The sequence below is a fragment of the Chrysemys picta genome, chromosome 19 (genome assembly GCF_011386835.1).
Source record: "Chrysemys picta bellii isolate R12L10 chromosome 19, ASM1138683v2, whole genome shotgun sequence".
NCBI classification, from domain to species: Eukaryota; Metazoa; Chordata; order Testudines; family Emydidae; genus Chrysemys; species Chrysemys picta.
This window is the reverse complement of record NC_088809.1, coordinates 1479031-1496711: the sequence shown is the minus strand read 5'-3', so window position 1 is coordinate 1496711 and position 17681 is coordinate 1479031. Positions and strand designations below refer to the sequence as shown.

Sequence of the window (17681 nt, the reverse complement as noted above, 5' to 3'; positions counted from 1 at the left end):
CACCAGCGACAAGTGACACCAACGCAAAAAAGCACCTTTCAGCGCTCAGGGCAGGTTGGGGGATGGGTTCAAAGGCTCCCAGGGCTCTTCTACAATTCGAAAGAAGGCTCCAGCAGAAAGGAGGAGAGAATAGTTCTAGTTCCGTTTTGTGCAGTTCCTCCCCATATTAGCTAGGTTGCAGCAACTCCCTTCTGCTCAAGTGGGCAAGGCTCCGTCCAGACCTTGCCAATACATACCCACCGAGTCTCTTGGTGCATGGCTCTTCAGTCAGCCCCAGCAGGATCCCTTCACAAGCCCCTCCAACCCCAAACCCTGACGCACCTCGGCCACGGCTTGATCACCATGCAGCAGCAGAGACCTGCAGCCTGCCTGAGGTGGTGGGATTTCAGTGAGACGGGCTATTCTCCCAGTGACCAGGGAAAGTCAGGCCACTGGGAAGGAGCACAGGAGGACAGGTGCTTTACCTCTGACTTCCTGCTGTTCATGTAGAGAATGGCCAGCTCATTGTCCACTAGCTCCACCCCAATGGAAGACAGCTGCTGCCCTTGATCCAGTTCATGCACAATCCGCTTGACGTCCTCCATCAACATCTGGGCATCCCTGGGGAGACATGGCCAAGGGGGATTGGGAGGAAGACAAAGAAAGCGGGACACTCAAATCACACTAACAACAAGGAGTCTGGTGGCACCTTAAAGACTAGTCTTTAAGGTGCCACCAGACTCCTTGTTGTTTTTGTAGATACAGACTAACACGGCTACCCCCTGATACTTCAAATCACACTGATCTCCAAGGCAGCTCCTGCAGTGGGCACGTCACACCCCCAGCTCCCAGCCCCTCCGAACTGACCATCGGCTGTAGGTGCTAACAGCAAGAGGCTCCGTCAGTCAAAAGCACCAAATCAGAAGCCAGCCAGTGAACTGAAGGATGCACAGCAGATCTCTCAGGGCGTCTTTAGCCCAGTTTGCGGCTTAGACCGCTCTTACTGGTGAAAGGTGCTGGACTGGCAGCCCTGGAAGCCTTCGCTATACAACCACCGACCACGGACACCTGGGCAGTGCGAGCTCCCCGCTTCTGCCTGGTCGGAAGGAGAAGGATGCTCACTCGCCATGGTCTCTTCACTCTGCTGCAGGGGCCAGCTGACCACTAGCAATGGGACTGAAGCCACCCACTGCCACAGGCCCACACAAGAGGCGTGGCCTACCCTGCTCCAGGGCAGCAGGACGATCCCAGGCTAGTTGATCTGTGTGATGCTGGAGACAGCTGGGTTCTGGGACGAGCATTTTCTCTTGGGGAGGGTGATAGGAGCAACTGACAGACACTGCCTCTGCGGGGCTAGGCGCGCCATCAGCACTGCAGAGCGGCGAGCCAACGCCTCACCCTGTAGGATCTGCTGTAGGAGCAGCAGCAGAGTCCCACCCTGCTGAAGGCACAACATGGACAGGTGGCAAGGGGCGGGGAGGGGGAGGCGGAAGAAAAACGAATGGCCAGGGAGGGACGGTGTCGCGGGAAGTGGACGCCAGAGCTCATTGTACCTGTTCTCTCCTGCAATTGTCACCACATGAGGCTTCTTGTTCAGAAGGAATTTTTTCAGAGTTTCGATATCCTGGGCCTGGAGCACAGAAAAGGAAGCAAGAGGCTCCATGGAAACAGGCCGGTTACTAGAGCTTCCCAGTACCACGCACTGAGCACACGTCCCAGGCCGCAGAGCTCCATTTCACAGGGCAAATCCTCAAACCCACCTATGGCACTGACCTGCCACGACACTCTGCCAGACAGAACACAGAGTGGGGCTAAGCGCTGGCTCCTGGCCCTTCCCAGACAGCCCCGGGAAGGGCCAAGCTGGTTAGAGGTGACCTGCTCACAGAGTTACAGGGATAGAAGCCAGGAGCCCTTCCCGAGTTCCACTGAGCCATGCTGCCTATTGCTATCTGGTGGGGCAGAGGAGAAGGACCCTGAAATGGCAGCTTGAATACTGCAGCACACGCAGGAGCTGTGACGCAGGGGCAGAAGGACCAATTCAGACCATCTGTAACGAATGGGCAGCAAGGCCTGTTTCTGGCCTTTCCGTAAGCCGGATGGGCCTTTTCCAAAGGATCCCAGTGCAGCGAGCAGGGTCCCTCAGCAATCCCCTGCCCCTTATGCAGCGCTGGCCTTACGGCCCATACTGATCTGGTCTGCAGCAGAGATCGCTTTCCAAAGTGCTTGCTTACGACCCTCTCACCCAGCCAGAACATGCCCCCTCCTCGCCACTCACTGATCCTAAGGCTTAGTGCAGAACTCTTCCATTCACAAGCACATAGGTTTGCTCCCAATTCTGATCCACTGGCAGGATGCAGCCAGATACGTCTCAGACTCAGCTCTGACCAACATGCTTGGGATCGCTTGCTGCTGACTGCAGTCCACGCGCACTGTCCCACTTCAGTAATAAGCTAGGGAATACAACCCCCACCCCAGCTCACCTTCTTGTCCCGCTCCTCCTCCCGCCAGGCATTCCGTCTCTTGGTGAAGTGCGGCAGCCGGAGGAAGTCTGTAACCTCGCCTTCACCATTAACCAGGGCACAGAACACGGGGTGGTCTCTGCAAAACAAACAGGGTCCCCCTGAAGTGACGGGAACAGGTAGTACGGCAGGTAAACTCAGGAGCAAACCTTTCCCTCGTACCTGGCAGAGGAGAATGCAATGCCCAGCACCCGAATTCCCTTCCCCTGATTTTCATCCATGAAATCATCGTCTTCCTCCACCTGCTGGTCTGGCCGGTAGGGAGACACTTTTAGCCAGTTGTACAGCTTCCGGCTGCAAGCCTGAAGGACAGGAAGAGGGAGGCGTGTGAGGGAGAAAGCCAGCCTCCCTCCCTTCACATCCCATCAGGCACACGGGCCTCCATTGAGCAAGGTGCAGACAGTGCCCTGCCCTGAGCAAGACGCTGGGGTGAGACACAGAACCCCAACAGAGCTAGAGATGCTGCTCCTTCCAGCCGGGACAGCCTGCTACTGGGAGTTCCTTTGGGGCCAGAGCTCACTGCTAGGATCTATACAACCTCACAGGCCAGCAGGTCCCAGCACAGCACTTTGAGCGATAAATCTTGTCCCCGGGGAATCTGATTCTAGAGCCAAGGAATTACCTTGCTCACTGCTGTGGCAGTCAGGATCCCGAAGCATGAAGAGATTCCTGTTTCTTCAGCACAGAGCCGGGCATCCTCCAGAGACCTACTGTCCATGGTGCTCTAGCACATACTGGGCCCAGGGACTGAAGGACTAGAGCCCTGATTTGCAAGGTCTGACGGATAGAGTACCCTAGTGCAGGTGACCCCTGAATGGGCCAGTTAGAGTTGTATTTAACGTTCCTCTTTCCTTCCTACCCAGGGAACGGAACGAGACTGACTCACGGACGTTCCCGTGGGTCCGTCACCGACCTCCTCCTGCCTCTTCACTATCCTCACGTACCCCCGTCAAAGGACTCTCCCCCGGACTGCCTCCTACACTTGTAACCTGAGAGCGTGACTCCAGCCCTGCCCAGAATGCAGGCCACGAGTCAGCATGGGCCCCGAACACCTCTCACACCTCTCACCTTAATGACGTACTCTTTGGCCTCCACCATCAGCTTGTTCTTCAGCTCTTTAGCCATCTGCACGTAGAGGAACTGGTTGAGGGAACGCTCGATGGCCATCGTGCGCTGACGATTCCACTCCTGCACCTGGTGGCTGAACTCGTCACGGTAATAGAACTGCTTGATTTCCTCAAAATACGTCTGGTCACTCCCATAACTGTGAGAGGAGAGAGACGGAGGGGCTGTCACGCCAGCTCCTGCTGAGTAACCTGGGCCTCAGGAAATGGGGTGCCCTACAGCCTTCCACGTCTGCTCCCCAAAGCGGATGTGGAAGTGCTGCAGGTCCCCAGAGGCCAGTGCCCAGCTTCAGCCCCGCAGAGCCTCTTCTGCCCTGCTGCTGTGGACTATGCCCCAGGAAAGGGGGTGTCAGGCTGTCACCCCGTAGACCCTCCCACAGCTGACCTGCTTTGCTCATGCTGGGGTCTCTCTACTTGTGGCCTGCTCCTGCACGTGCTCCTAGTTACACTGTCGCTGGCAGAGACCTGTGCTGCGGTGAGGTGGTGGCTCCTAAGAGCCGGGGAGCTCCCTATTGGTCAGCCTCAGGGAGGCGCTTGCTCTCCCCATGTTCCCTTAGCCAGCCTGCCAGACAAAGGGCTGGTTTTACTCATCTGAGGGCTGTGCTAGCAACTTGCCTGGAAGCCCAAAGCCCCCCCAAGTCCACATAATGAGGGGCAGTCTGCAGAGACCAGCAGGCCCCAGCGTGCAGCCATCCCTCTAGGTAGGAGCAGCCTGGTGGCTGTAACAGCTGGAGCACTGCACCGGGGAGTTCCCATATTCATAGGCCAGCTCTCTCTGGAAGTGGAGGATGGTTCCACAGGCTGCACTTTAGGTGCCTCTGTTGGGATAAGCCTCGTCCATCACCCCGCTAGGACTACTGTCCTGATACCAGGATAGATATGTAAGGCCCTGTCTCATTCCACGGCATTATCTCAACTGCTCCTGTGTCAGTGAACCCGTGAACCTGGCTGCCAATGAGAGAGGAACAGGGCTCCACTGCACGATGGAGCACCAGAGGGATGAGAGCTGGGACCAGGGAAGTTGGCAGGACTAGCTTGGCAGTGGGGCGCTGTCAAAGGGGCTCCGAGGCTACAGGGACGCGGGGGGGGGAGAATGCTCGGGCAGAGCTGGCCTCACCCCTCAACGCCTTTCATGTCAATACTGATGTCGATGCTCAGCAGCCCCTCCTCCTCAGCCAGGCAGATTTTCAGAAACTGGTCATCTCGCAGCTCCTTCACGGGCTTGTTCTTCAGGTACTTACAAGAATATGCATAGTGGGCTTCATCAACGTCCTGCCCCCGGAGAGAGGAGACAAGACACTAGTGAGTCAGCAGCCTGGGGCCTTGGGTAACCGAGTGCATGGAACAAGACCAAACACCCCCCACCCCCCCCACACACACACCACGCACACTAGCAGCCAGCCTGGCCATGTCTACACTATGCGGACTATAGCGGTGGTGCTGTAGCTACGCTGGCATAACCCAACAGCCTAGGTGCAGCCTACACCGACGGGAGGGGTTCCCCAGCGATGCAGGAACACCGCCCCCCGAGGCGATGGTAGGTAGGTTGATGGAACCATTCTTCCATCCACCTAGCCGCGTCTACACTCGGGGTAAGTTGATATAATGACGTCACTCGGGTGGGGATCTGTCAAACCTCGGAGGCACTTAGCTATGTTGACCTAACATTCAAGCAAAGACCAGGTCTTAAGGTCAAGAAAGGTTCTTTGAGATCCCCTGATTTCAATGCCTGCCAAGCTGCATTGCCCTTCCCCAGAGTCTGAACAGGACTCCACAGACTGTCCCTAGCCCTCCCAGGGAATAAATGCTGGCGTCAATGTCTTGGCAGCAAAGGCTCAAGCCCATGAAATGGTGGGAGTTAACGCTGTGGCAGCCTGCTGACGAACTCCTGAGGTAAACCCCACGCTGGCCTCTCACCCCCCCAAAGTGTTCATGCCCCATCGAGGACCAGGTAGGAGCAGGAGCGGACCCCAACTATACACCACCAGAGAGGTCTCGGAGCTGCCATGGTGGGCTTCATCCAGCACTCCCCAAGCCGGGCTCCAGCACACAGCAGATGCTAAACGCTAAGCACTGACCCGAGAATGCAGGCAGGCAAGGCCGGACTCAGCACTTTCCTTCGAGGCAGAAGGAGCACGCACATTATTGAACCATGCAAGAGTGATCAGCTGGCCTAAGCCCAGCCCCCAGCAGACACCCCTGGGAACAGTGCTCCACTCCCTCACCTTTTTACCCTTCTTGGTCGGTGCAATGTTGAGTTTGGCTCTCTCTTGGAAAGTCTGTCTCAAGACCTGCCTGACAAGCGGCTCTCGGGCTATCTGCAAGGCCACCATGTAGCGGGCTCCTTCCAGCACAGCCTCAGGGGTTGGGAATTGACTGAAAGGAGACACAGGATGTGAGAGCACCTGATGTCATCTCTCCCCACACATCCCAAAGAGACCATCCAGGGCAGCACCTGCACACTGACCTACACACGTAATCCTTGGCCAGCTCCAGCGGCTCTGCTGGGAACTGCTCCGTCTCATGACGCTGGTAACTGTCCCGAAGATTCTCTCCAAACTGCTCAGGCGTCAGACCAAACTTCTTAGCCAGGCCATCTAGGGCAGAGAATGCACAAGTATGCAAGGAAGTGCATCTTCATACATGCTGATCAAAACCACCCACCCACATCCAGTAGACAGGGCCCTGGCTCCTCTGAATAAGGGCAGCTGCTACGCCGGAGTGTGTTAACACCTGCCTCCACTCTGCAGCCAATGAGTTCATTTTATCCTTGTGTGGTGTTGTTGTGGGGAACTCATGCTACGTCCCATGGAATCACTGTGTGATGACAGACAAGTAGGATAGGATGATAGGCATACCAGACTGACAAGTATTCAGGAGTGATGAGTATGTACAGTAACTCCTCACTTAACGTCCTCCCGCTTAACGTTGTTTCAAAGTTACATTGCTGCTCAATTAGGGAACAGGCTCGTTTAAGGTTGTGCAATGCTCCCTTATAACGTCGTTTGGCTGCCTGCTCTGTCCACTGCTTGTAAGATTCTGTGGAAGAGCAGTGACTTTACAAGGGAGCATTGCACAAGTTCCTCTTCTCCACCTCCTCTTCAAACAGCTGTTTGGCAGCGCTTAGGACTTGTGGGGGTCGGGGAGGATGCGGCTGCTCCGGAGAGGAGGTGGAGTGGGGGTGGGAAGAGGTGGGCCTGAGTGGAGCGGGGACAGGAAGAGGCGGGCCTAGAGCACCCCTGGCAAAGCCGGCGCCTGTTCTTTTCCGGGGAAGCTGCTGCGGTGCTTCCTAGCGTCCTTGCCTGCAGCGGGCTGTGCCTGTGTGGGGTAAGCCAGGGGCACCTCCCAGCACAGTACTGGTCAGTACATAATGCCTTAATGCCTTTTGTCTGCCCCCAAAAAATTTCCTTGGAACCCAACCCCCTGCATTTACATTACATCTTATGGGAAAATCGGATTAGTTTAACATTTCACTTAAAGTTACATTTTTCAGGAACATAACTACAACCTTAAGGGAGGAGTTACTGTATTAGGTATATAAGTAAAGCACGTCTGTAAAGCAAGGCCTACAGGCTAAGGCCTGTAAGATTTCAGCTTAGTCACCATAGGCCTCAGGCGTAAGGAGACTTGACATGAGTGACTGACCTAAGACTGACCCTATGCCAATAAGCCCACAAGATTACTGTGAAGGATGTGCCAATAGGGGATGTTATGGAAAACATGTACCCATCCAGAGCACAAGCCACCTGATTGGAACATCATGGAAAATTCTGTCCTGACTGCAAGTTACCCTGGAAAGAGGTTGATGCAAGTATTAAGACGCTATAAGTAAAAGGGGAACTAAGAACAGGCTGTGAAAAGCAGGACACCTCCAAATTTTGGGGGTATGGAAGTACAGATAAGGAAAAGGGGGGGTTAGAACCTCCTGCACATGCATAAGGCATGGTCAGAACAAGATAAAAGAGGTTCCCTGGTGGGGCTAAAGTGGGAAGCCCCTGAGGGGAGACCCCCGCAAGAATCACTCCTCTATTGATGCCCACCTGTTGAGAGAGCCACCAGACTGCACAGTATCTTTGGCATGTGAGTACGAATACAGCCTCGGCTATTGCTTGGGCCCTCTCAGCTTGTGTGGATGGGTATGTGCTTGTCACTTACAATACAAACAACATTTTTTTAACTTATAGCTGTGTGGTCACTGGATTAGTTTTTCATGCGCTCCGAAGAGTCGCCCAGGCCAAGAGAACCCTGAAGGGTAACCGTCACCCTACTGAGCTGAGCACCGCAGGAGCCACGCTCACTCCTAGGGATGTTAGAGTTTAACACGGAACTACCAAGTCAATTTTTAAATAGAGGCTACGACTCCCAGGCCTGATGATGCACTGCCTAGCAAGGCATGCCTGCAGCCAGCGCATCATGATTCACCAGGCGGAAGCCCTTACCCAGCCCAGCGGTTTGACAGATGGTGTACATATCCCTGCGGGATGCCTGCTTCAGCTCGGGCCCCTTCTGCTCTTCATCTTCTGCATCCTCTCCTTCACCTGCAGAGGAACAGTGTATTCAGCGCGGTGTCTATAGGGACACTCGTTAGACCCCTGCGGTGCTGGCTGACAGAGCATACTCTGTATGTATACTCTGCTACAAGCTGGAACTGCCCCGACCCAGGGCCCCTGGATTCTGGGGCACTTCAAACTGGAGAATCGGCTGCAGCTTAAGATAGCTGACCAATGGACGGGTGCACTGAACAATCAATACCGTACCAGCGGGCCACGGAACCCGACAGTAAGTTCAATTGTACTCTGCTTCTACAACTTTAATTGTCAGCGTGCTGCAGAACTTTGTACTGAAAACCCATAACTGCCTTATGTTCCAGGAGAAGCTGGCGGTCTTGGCAGCTAGTCGAGCGGCATGTGGGCTTTCTGGTACCTGAGAAGATGTAGGATGTCGTTTGGGATCATATTGGCTATGAATGGATTGGACTGATGGAGGGGCACCTGAACAATGGTTGGTTTACAGAATTCCACAATATGGCTGACTCAAAGCCACCCTCCTCTTCAAATCCTGGAGGTGGGGCCTGCTGGAATACAACGCCAAGCATTCAGTGCTCTAGTTTGATCTGCAGGGATGGTGAAATCGATAGCTTCCACAGGCTGCACATGCAGACTGAAGATGAGGGTGGCTGCAACTTGCTCCAGTGTAGATTAATGAGCGGTAGAGCTCAGTCTCCCGGACAGATCAAGGGCTAATTTCAGATGGAAGGGAGCAGGGGGTGGGGCTAGGTGGATCATGTGCACACATACCCGTGTAGGGTTGAGGAAGGAGCAAGCGTGCTGCCTCTAAATGTCGCACAATTGTTTTAAAGCAGCAGCTCCAGCTGCCCCAGGGTCACAAGAGCGAAAAGCCTAACTCATTTGGGACAAACCTTCCGCCTCTTCCCCATCCTCCCGGATTCGCTTGTGCTTCTTTCGGCTGGCTTTGGCAGCATTCTGCATCTTGGGGATGTCTCGCCCGTAGTACAGCAAGAAATGGTTATACACGTCCTTCAGCTCATCCATGGACTGCACGTCCTTCAGCCTACAGTGTGCAAAGGCAGCATGTCATTCCCACGTGGCCCTGAGCTGGGACCAGCTCTGTGACTGATTAGTCCGGCAGAGGCAGAACTCCGGTTATTGCCCTCTGAACACTTACAGTCTGTTTCCCGTCTCTCTGGCTTCACAGGGAAACTCACACAGAGAGACTGCAACAGTCAGGCATTGTGCTGCTATGTGATCGTTTCATACTGAAAAGGTGCTTGGTGCTGGGATTTTGGACAGCACGCCTATCAGTCTGTAAGCCACTTGGGGATGAAAGGTGCTGTATAAGAACACAAAAGGTTATAGGACCATACCTCTCCATGTCAGTGGTATCAAGCGCCCTTATCCCATCAGCCAAAGGTTTGTCCGGATCAGCAGAGATTTGCTCGTACTGATAGGCCTGCATCTTCTCAAACAGACGGGTCAGGTTCTGCTTGCGGATCTTTAGCTGGGTCCACTGTAACATGGTAGCAGAAATAAGCGTGTGCTAACCCCTCTCTGTCTGGAACCCACTGTCTGTGGCCCTGTCTCCCTACTACTTGTTCCCCTCCGACCTCGCTGGCCAAGGCAGGTCCCTAACCACCCATGCTGCTGGTACTAGAACAACATTCGGCAGCAAGGAAACATCTCCAACAGCTCAGCCCACGTCTGATAAGCACGGCAGGTCTCAAAGCAGAGCAGGCTTTGGGCAGAGGGCACCAGGAGGTCCTGGCTCACTGCTGCTGGAAGAGTCACTAGACCACAGACAAGTTTAGGAGAGAGAACAGGGCAATCCCTCCCTTCCCAGCTAGGTATTCCCCATTGCCAAATGGGGGCAGAACCCCAAGAAAAGGGACAGCCTGGTCTCCAGTGTCAGGAAAACGGGCTGCAGCGTACCTGTGTGGGGCTGGATATACCTAGCAGCTCTGGGGGTCGGGGACATGGCCTAGCTGCTGATGAACTAACAGTGGGTGGGAAACGCAGTGCGTCTGCTGAAGTCTCAGACAAGCACCACTCTAGAGCAAACCCCTTGCCCCTCACCTTCTCATCCCACTGCCAGACCCTCCAGAGGTCATTGATGTGCAGCTCCGGCTCGACGTACTCCTTTCGGTAGAAGGCGATGAATGGGACCTAGGTGGGAAAGGAGACCCATCAGTGCCCCCTACTGGCAGTCAGGAGTATGGAGAAACGCAGTTACCCCAGGTGGTGGGGAGGAAAAGCTGCCAGGACTGCACACAAGGGCTGTGGGGAGCTGCCCTCTCCTGCCTTGCTATGGCAGCGGATTTAGCCCAACCCCCATGCGTGGGACGCTGGCAGCCCCAGGCGTTCGGCAGCGTGGCGTTGCCCTCCATGTTCACTCCCACAAGAGTAAATCAAAGGGGCTCTCGGTCTCTAGGTAGCGGTGCAGGCGACAGGTTGGGCTGAGGTGAGTGTGGATTACAGATTACAGCCTCAGGAGTTCTGAGCTCGTCCCGCCTTCCCCTGCAGCTGCTCTGGCTCCTGCAAGGCCTGGGGCGCTCGAAGCAGGTCCCCCCTGTGCTGACCCCTGTGAACTCTTTCCATTGGCCCCAGTCCATTGGCAGCCGCGGCATTAACCCTTCACATTCCCAGGTAAAACTAGCTTTGACCCTTGCTCCCAACCCTCCTGCAGAATTGCGAGCTACCTCGAAGTGCTGATTCCTCATGAAGTTCAGGGCTTCTTTAATCTTCTGTATGGTGCTGGGCCCCTTGCGGCTGAAGCTGCTACTGGCCTGGCCCCGGTCCAAGTAATCAGAACTTTCCTGAAAGAGGGAATATCATGTTTAACGCTTCCCACAGCCCCCTCCCCAGGACGCTGGGCAGACCGGCCTTGTCAATGGGGAGACAGGCCTAGCCCAAGGGAACGTGATGTCCCCAATTAACAGACACTGGTTTGAGAGCCCAAAGCATCAGCCCTTTGTGACTCAAAGGGCAGCTTGGATGAAGCATCTGATGGAGGTGACTGAGGGGTAGCAGCGAGCTGATGATGAACAACACTCACTACCCCCACAGCACTGCTCCAAGAGCTTCATGAACTACAATGCCTCAGGGGCCATCTGAGCAAGGCATCACCACCTTCAATTCACAGAGGGAAACTGAGCCAGATGCAAAAGCGACCTGCCCAACGCCAGAGAGAATCAGTGGCAGAGCAAAAACAATTCAAGTGTCCTATCCCCCATCCTCTTCCTGTTTCACCACTAGATGGGTAAGGAACCCAGGAATCAACTGTCCTAGTAAATTAGGTACCACCTCACTCCAAGAAGAGTCCAGGAAGAATTTCCCCAAGCAAAGCATGCTGGAAAGTTAGAACTGTAGCCACCTCAGACCCAGGGTCCAAGGAGAAGGCTGTTACCTGCAGGGAGATGGTAGGTGTGGCAAAGGCATTCCTGTAGATCCAGTCAGCTTCCTCCTCCAACTCATCATCTTCAGCACTCTTCACAGGGATGGAGCGCAGCTGTAGGTGAAGGGAGGGACATGTATCACTTGTGGCTTGCATTACACATCAGTTCTGAGGGGCCCACAACCGTTCCTTTCATTGTGCACATGCCTGGGAGGTCTCAAAAACGCCTGCACCCTAGGGGCTCCATTGACAGCAGCTTTTCAAAGCATGCATCTTTGGACTCCGGGACCTACCTGTGCCCAGCTTCATGCTAGGTCACCATCAGCTCGTTTTTTTAGGAATCACTGGCAGAAAATTCGGCAAGGGGTGCACAAGTGACACTGCCAGTCAAACCAGAGGCTCCCAAACCACTTGTGCCATGGCCTCTTCTACACCAATCGCTCTGCACCCCTTGGGTCTAGCCCTGCCACATCAGCACTATCCCTGCAGGAGCCACACAGAGCACCAGTGACTGTGCCATCAGAGTCTTGTCTCTCTCAGCATTTCATCTCCCCCACCTCGTCTATCCCTGGGCTTGCTCCACCTGTCACGTGACAGTGTAGCAGGGCACGACAAGTCTGCCTAGGCCCCACGGCTCTTCCCCCAAGAAGAACGTGGCACTCCCATGTGCATGGCCCATAGATTTGAAGAAAAAAACAACCAATTCAAATTCAATATTTAAAAGAAAAAGGTCCAGAGCTGCTTCACGCATTTCATTCCCAGGAGGGTGGGTTCAAATGTCTGCCAAGGGTTCAGGGGCTGGGGGAGGGCAGAGAACTTTGAAGGTTTCAAGGGGGTCAGGGCTAAGGGCAACAGGATGAAATTAAAAGAGGGAAAATTGAGTCTGACTCTCAGGAAAAATCCCAAGTGCGAAATATGTCAGGCTGGGGAACACCCACGGCAGGACGTAGCGAAAGCGCCAATCGCTAGGGTCATTGAAGAGGAGGTTATATTAAGCACTAGAAAACGTCTTGTGGGAAACGTCCTGCATTAGTTAGGCTGGGGTACAGACAAGGCTGGAAAGTCCTAGCAAGCTCTCTCTCCCCTTTTCAATCTCCATTCTCATGGTGAAGAGCTGTAATGGATGGGATCCAGCACCAGGGAGAGCTGGGCAAAGCTGGCTGGCAGCTGGGGAACTGTACTTCACACCCACGTTGGCAACACAGACATCCAGTGGCCAACGGGAAACCCACTGCAGTTCCCGTCCTGCCTTTTCAGCACCAGCACATGGGCAGAAGGGAACCAGGATCCTAGCCCACACCCCCAAAGAGCTGCACTACAGACCATCAGCTCTCCCTCTGCTCTCGCTGGCGGCCAGGAGGCCCTCTCAGCAGCACGGCCCCCCTCACCTGGAACCTCTCTGGCATGTCGGTCACGCGGATCTCATTGTCCTGGTCTGTCAGGTGACTGCTCTCCAGCTCACTGGGCTCGTACATCTCAAAGATGCTTCGTCGACTGACGCGCTTCTTGGCAGTCTTTTTGGGTCGGACGCGGATCTCCCCTTCGGCCTCCTCATCCTCGTACTCATATTCCTCCTCCAGCTCCTCATCATACTCATTGTACTTCTCAAATTCATCATAGTCAAAGTCCACTCCGAAGATCTCCTGAGCCTCTTGCAAAGCGCTGGAGGAGAGACAAAGCTTCATTAACCCCCAAGTTCCCTGAAAACCCTTCTCGCTGGGTGTGCGTACCCAGGCACCTGTGTTCACGGTTCACAGCTTCAAGTCGAGCATGGCAGGGAATGGGTTGGATGTTTACATAGCTCATGAAGCTTCACTCACAGCACGTGCTGCTTTGTGCAGAAAGAAGAGGTATCTAATCAATTTCCAATTAACTTGCTCCCAAAACCTTGCCCCTCCCAGGAAAAGTCTGGGCACTACAGCACTGTTCTGTGATGGTCAGGGCCCGATGGCAGGGCCTTCTCATTTACCAGGAGTTTCCCCCAATGCCCTTTTCAGGAAGCAGGGAAATAACAAGTCTGCCCAGAGCAGAGGAACCTAACACTTTCTCCAGACCAGCTAAACAACTGGTACTCTCAGCAGCACTATCCCGAGAGCAGAGCCTTCAGGCCCAGAATGACACCTGTGCTCTCAGCGGGAACTGGGAAAGTGACAGGGAGAGGGAGTGCCTCGCCCCAGCACTGGGTGAAGTGAATAGGAACGGCACTCCCGAGGTACCAGTTTGGACAGAGGATGCAGATAAAGTATGGGCCTGGCTCAGAGAGGCATGGGGATGCCCCTGCTAAAGGACTGGTCGGTGTCCTTGCAAGAAAGGGGCAATCTTCTACAAGGGAGGGGAGATTTGGCACTTCAGAGAGTCACAAGCTATGGACTTGGACTTCTGGATTTCATCTTAGCTTGGTTTCCCTAGGAGGGTCCCAATGTGACAACAAGGGGATAGGGAGGAATTGGCCAAACTGCCGTTGAGAGGGCTGAGGAAACAGAGTAGCCTCCCCACAAACCTCTGCTTCTACTTACGCATCTGTGTAGCCAGGGAGCTTCTTCCGCCACTTTGGCTTCTTCAGAGGTTGCCCATCATCATCCACAATGAAGTCGTCAATGTCTGGACACAGAACGGGGTTTAGGTTATTCAGAGCTCTGCTAGCGCGTACCCAGGCGGCCACATAGACAAGCCTTTGCTACAGGTTTCAGCTATTGCTGGGTGCTAACCTAGCCAAGCCACCCATACCATCCAGTTGCCTGCCGGGAAGTTCTAACCCCTAGAGCTCCAGGGATCAGCCAGTGCTAAGCTCACATTCCCAAAGATTAAGAGAGCTTTGTAAGGCAAAGCCACCACAACCACAAAAAGCCTCACTGGGGGGCTATCAGACACTGGGTTAAATGGAAGGAATACTTGCAGTCCATCCCCTCCCGCTGGCCAGTGATGTTGGGCTGCTGCCTGAGGGAGGACTTCCGGCAGCAGCAGGGCCTAATGGCTCAGAAGTTGTGCTATCAAATGCCCAGAGACAGGTACTCTGCTCCCTTCATTTGGGGCTGTCACTACCACCATTCTGGGGGCAAGTGAGGCCAGAAGAACAGCAACTCTAAGCAATTCTCTTCCCTAGCCACAGCCTGGCCACATGTGTACCCCGTGGCTGTACACTTGGTCTGGGAGGTGGGTGCGGAGCATGAACAGCAGCGAGTTCACTCCCACCCTGGGAGCAATCAGTTCCTCCTCCTAAATACTGGGCACAGACAAAGCTTCATATGCACAAGGCCCGAAGTGCAGGGAGAGAAAGCACTCGAAGCAATAGGCCACTGATGCCTACCAGATTCATCTTCCTCGTCCTCTTCCTCCTCTTCTGGAGGAGCTATGGGAGCATCGACAGCCTCGCCCCCCTCTTCCCCTTCCCCATCCTGGAAGATTTCTTCAGCAATGGCTTCCTTCTCGTGTTCCTCCTTCCCATAATCCTCCTCTTCATCATCCTCATCATCTGACATTTTTCGCACACGCCTGAATTTTTGCTACAAGAGTAAAGTAATCATAAGGTCCTTGTCATCACAGACACCACATAAATGCAGCATGTTCTCTACCAGAGCCCTTCCGAACACTCCCTACCCCACGGCAACGTATGCCAACCACGGGGAGCACCAGTGCAGTCCATCAGGTGTGCAGGGCCTCCCCAGAGCTGGGTAAAGCCCTGCCTATCATTCTGAGGGCCACAACTTTACCTTCCCAGCACCCCAGCTCTCACCCTCGGGCTGGGAGAACTGAAGGCCTGGCCTCCACGGCTGTCCTTGACTTCCACACTACAGAAGTGCTCATACAGCAATGCACATAACACACCCATGCTGGGCTCAACTTTCCATCCCCACCTTCCCCCTCTCACTTACTAACCCAAGCCCAGGTCCCAGCTCACCATGCAAAATACTGGCATGAAAAAAGAACTCACTCTTTTGACTTTGACACCCAAGTTCTCTTCAATGAGGTCAAAATCATCATCCTCCAGACGGTCATCGAAAGCTGGCAGGAGAGAGCAGGGACAGGTTACACTCCCCCCTACTGGTCAGTGCACAGCACAGAGATTGAGCTAGCCCCATTACTGCTCAGGCATCAGACCCTGGGAGGGCCAGGAGAAGCCCCTGTTCCCCACTCTGCAGCTCAAACAGGGCAGGTGTGTGTGTACTGCACCACACTGCCTGCCGCAGAGCCCAGCTTACACAACTTACTGCGTTTTCTCTTTTTGTGGCCGACATCGTCCTCCGAATCGCCAGAGTCGCTTGCCTCTTCCTCCTCCTCCTCTTCCTCATCATCATCATCATTAATGAATCCCTTTAGGTTCCCCTGCTCATCTTGATCATCAAGATTCTCCTCCTCCTCCTCTTCATCTGAGATGGGCAGTAATACAAGTTTCAGAGAGGCTCAGGACACTTTACCGAGACTATTCTAGGTTATTTGCAATGAGCTCCTCTCTCAGCTTATCGGTTGGGGGCGTCACAGAATTCAAACTTTCAACCCGCACTCAAAGCGGACTCCTGCCCAAGTCAAAAGCCCAGCATTTCAGCAGCCTTACCGGGCTCCGTCTGCATTGAGAACAGCATTACAAGGAGGTCTCATTGCTGAAACAATTTTGTGGCGTTGAAGTTAATATTCATCTCCAGCAGGCAGCTGGGTTACCCTAGCTCTGTCCGTCTGAACAGTGGAGGCAGGCTGCAATGAGCAGAAGGCCAGAGACTCTGGAACCCCCCGCTCTTCCCCTCAAACAAAGCCCAAGTTCATAGACCCTCCCAGCTGGTTCCAAAGCCTGCTCACTGGAGCGGTCTCTGCAGAGGGAATGGGGGGCTGCGTGTGTGAATTCCTTTGCTTTACTGGGTAGCATCAGGTGGTTCGAGATGTTGATGGCAGGTGATTTGGTATATTAGAAAATACACTTCCAAGTGCTTTGAGGAAGAAAGACACTAAAACATTCTGTGGGACTGCCTAGAGCCTGCCCTCTCCTCTGCTCATTATGCCATGGCTTTGTCATGTGTTCCCCACAGATACAGGATGCTAAACTGAATAACTAGGGATCAAATCCTTTACACAAAAATGCACTAAGGGCTTATCTACCCGGGGACGTTTACCGACAGAACTATACCGGCATAACGCCACGTGTGGCCACGCTTACGACAGACTGAGCACGTCCCTGTGGGGAGGTATGCCAGGATAAGTACAGTGGTGTGTTTATACCAGTCGAGTTCTACTGGCAGTTTTCTCCATGGAGACAAGCTTTCCCAGTCAGCAGGGGACGCACTTGTGTGTCTGTTTCTCAGGAGAGTGCTGCCTTATACGGCCTGGTGGCAGGTTACAGTTCACCACCAAACCCTCCGCCCCGCAGTGATGAGAAGGAACCGTTGCTAATCACTGAAAGATGGAAGAGCCGCCATGACTGTTCAGGGCATGCTGAGAGCGCTGAAGCAGATGGGCCTGGTGACAGACGAGCAAACTCACCATCTTCCTCTTCTACAAACTTCTTGTTTGCTCTCGGAACAACCTCCCCATCATCGTTGTATTCCTCCTCCGACTCCTCAGCCTCGCTCTCCACAAAATCAGACATGGCTCCGGCTTCTCACACCCCGCTCCACAGAGAACTACCTGGCAAACATGAAATCCCACTTACAACCAGCCAAGGAAGCAAAAACCAATGTACTCCGAAGAGTCGCAAATACAGGGAGAGAGTTAAGGCAACAGGATTTCAAACCATTTATGAAGCCCCCTGAATTACCCATAATCCATCCTGCATGAACACACCAGTTGCAAAGGATTATGCAAATCAGACAGCAGCCGAGAGCTTCTAGAGGCTTTTAACCTGGTCTGAGCGAGCAGCCAGGTCATAGGAGCAACCATCATTACAGAGTATCAGAGGGGTAGCCGTGTTAGTCTGGATCTGTAAAAAGCGACAGAGTCCTGTGGCACCTTATAGACTAACAGACGTATTGGAGTATAAGCTTTCGTGGGTGAATACCCACTTCGTCATACTTCGTATTCACCCACGAAAGCTCATGCTCCAATATGTCTGTTAGTCTATAAGGTGCCACAGGACTCTGTCATCATTTCAGAGCTGAGCTCCTGTCTCATCCAGAAAAGCAGCACCACTTGATCGCTGCCCAGAAACCTAGGAGATATACAACCT

The 17681-nt window shown here is 53.9% G+C and overlaps 1 protein-coding gene across 3 annotated transcripts in view; it reads right to left on the bottom strand.

The window, feature by feature from the left end:
• The window catches only part of SUPT6H (SPT6 homolog, histone chaperone and transcription elongation factor), a 41176-nt gene that overhangs the window by 15299 nt on the left and 8196 nt on the right, over positions 1-17681 (bottom strand). For 2 of the 3 annotated variants that reach the window (XM_005298262.4, XM_042858034.2), the window contains exons 2-21: positions 17000-17143; positions 15739-15897; positions 15462-15532; positions 14838-15033; positions 14047-14131; positions 12919-13192; positions 11543-11644; positions 10836-10952; positions 10213-10302; positions 9507-9649; positions 9042-9193; positions 8062-8160; positions 6090-6219; positions 5848-5998; positions 4740-4894; positions 3567-3762; positions 2661-2800; positions 2460-2577; positions 1533-1609; positions 465-600 (exon numbers count right to left, since the gene is read on the bottom strand). In XM_005298262.4, the coding sequence (XP_005298319.1) occupies positions 465-600; positions 1533-1609; positions 2460-2577; positions 2661-2800; positions 3567-3762; positions 4740-4894; positions 5848-5998; positions 6090-6219; positions 8062-8160; positions 9042-9193; positions 9507-9649; positions 10213-10302; positions 10836-10952; positions 11543-11644; positions 12919-13192; positions 14047-14131; positions 14838-15033; positions 15462-15532; positions 15739-15897; positions 17000-17105 (2697 nt within the window). In that variant the 5' untranslated portion in view covers positions 17106-17143. The remainder of the gene's footprint in view (positions 1-464; positions 601-1532; positions 1610-2459; positions 2578-2660; positions 2801-3566; positions 3763-4739; positions 4895-5847; positions 5999-6089; positions 6220-8061; positions 8161-9041; positions 9194-9506; positions 9650-10212; positions 10303-10835; positions 10953-11542; positions 11645-12918; positions 13193-14046; positions 14132-14837; positions 15034-15461; positions 15533-15738; positions 15898-16999; positions 17144-17681) is intronic. The other variant, XM_005298263.4, reaches the window with a different exon arrangement.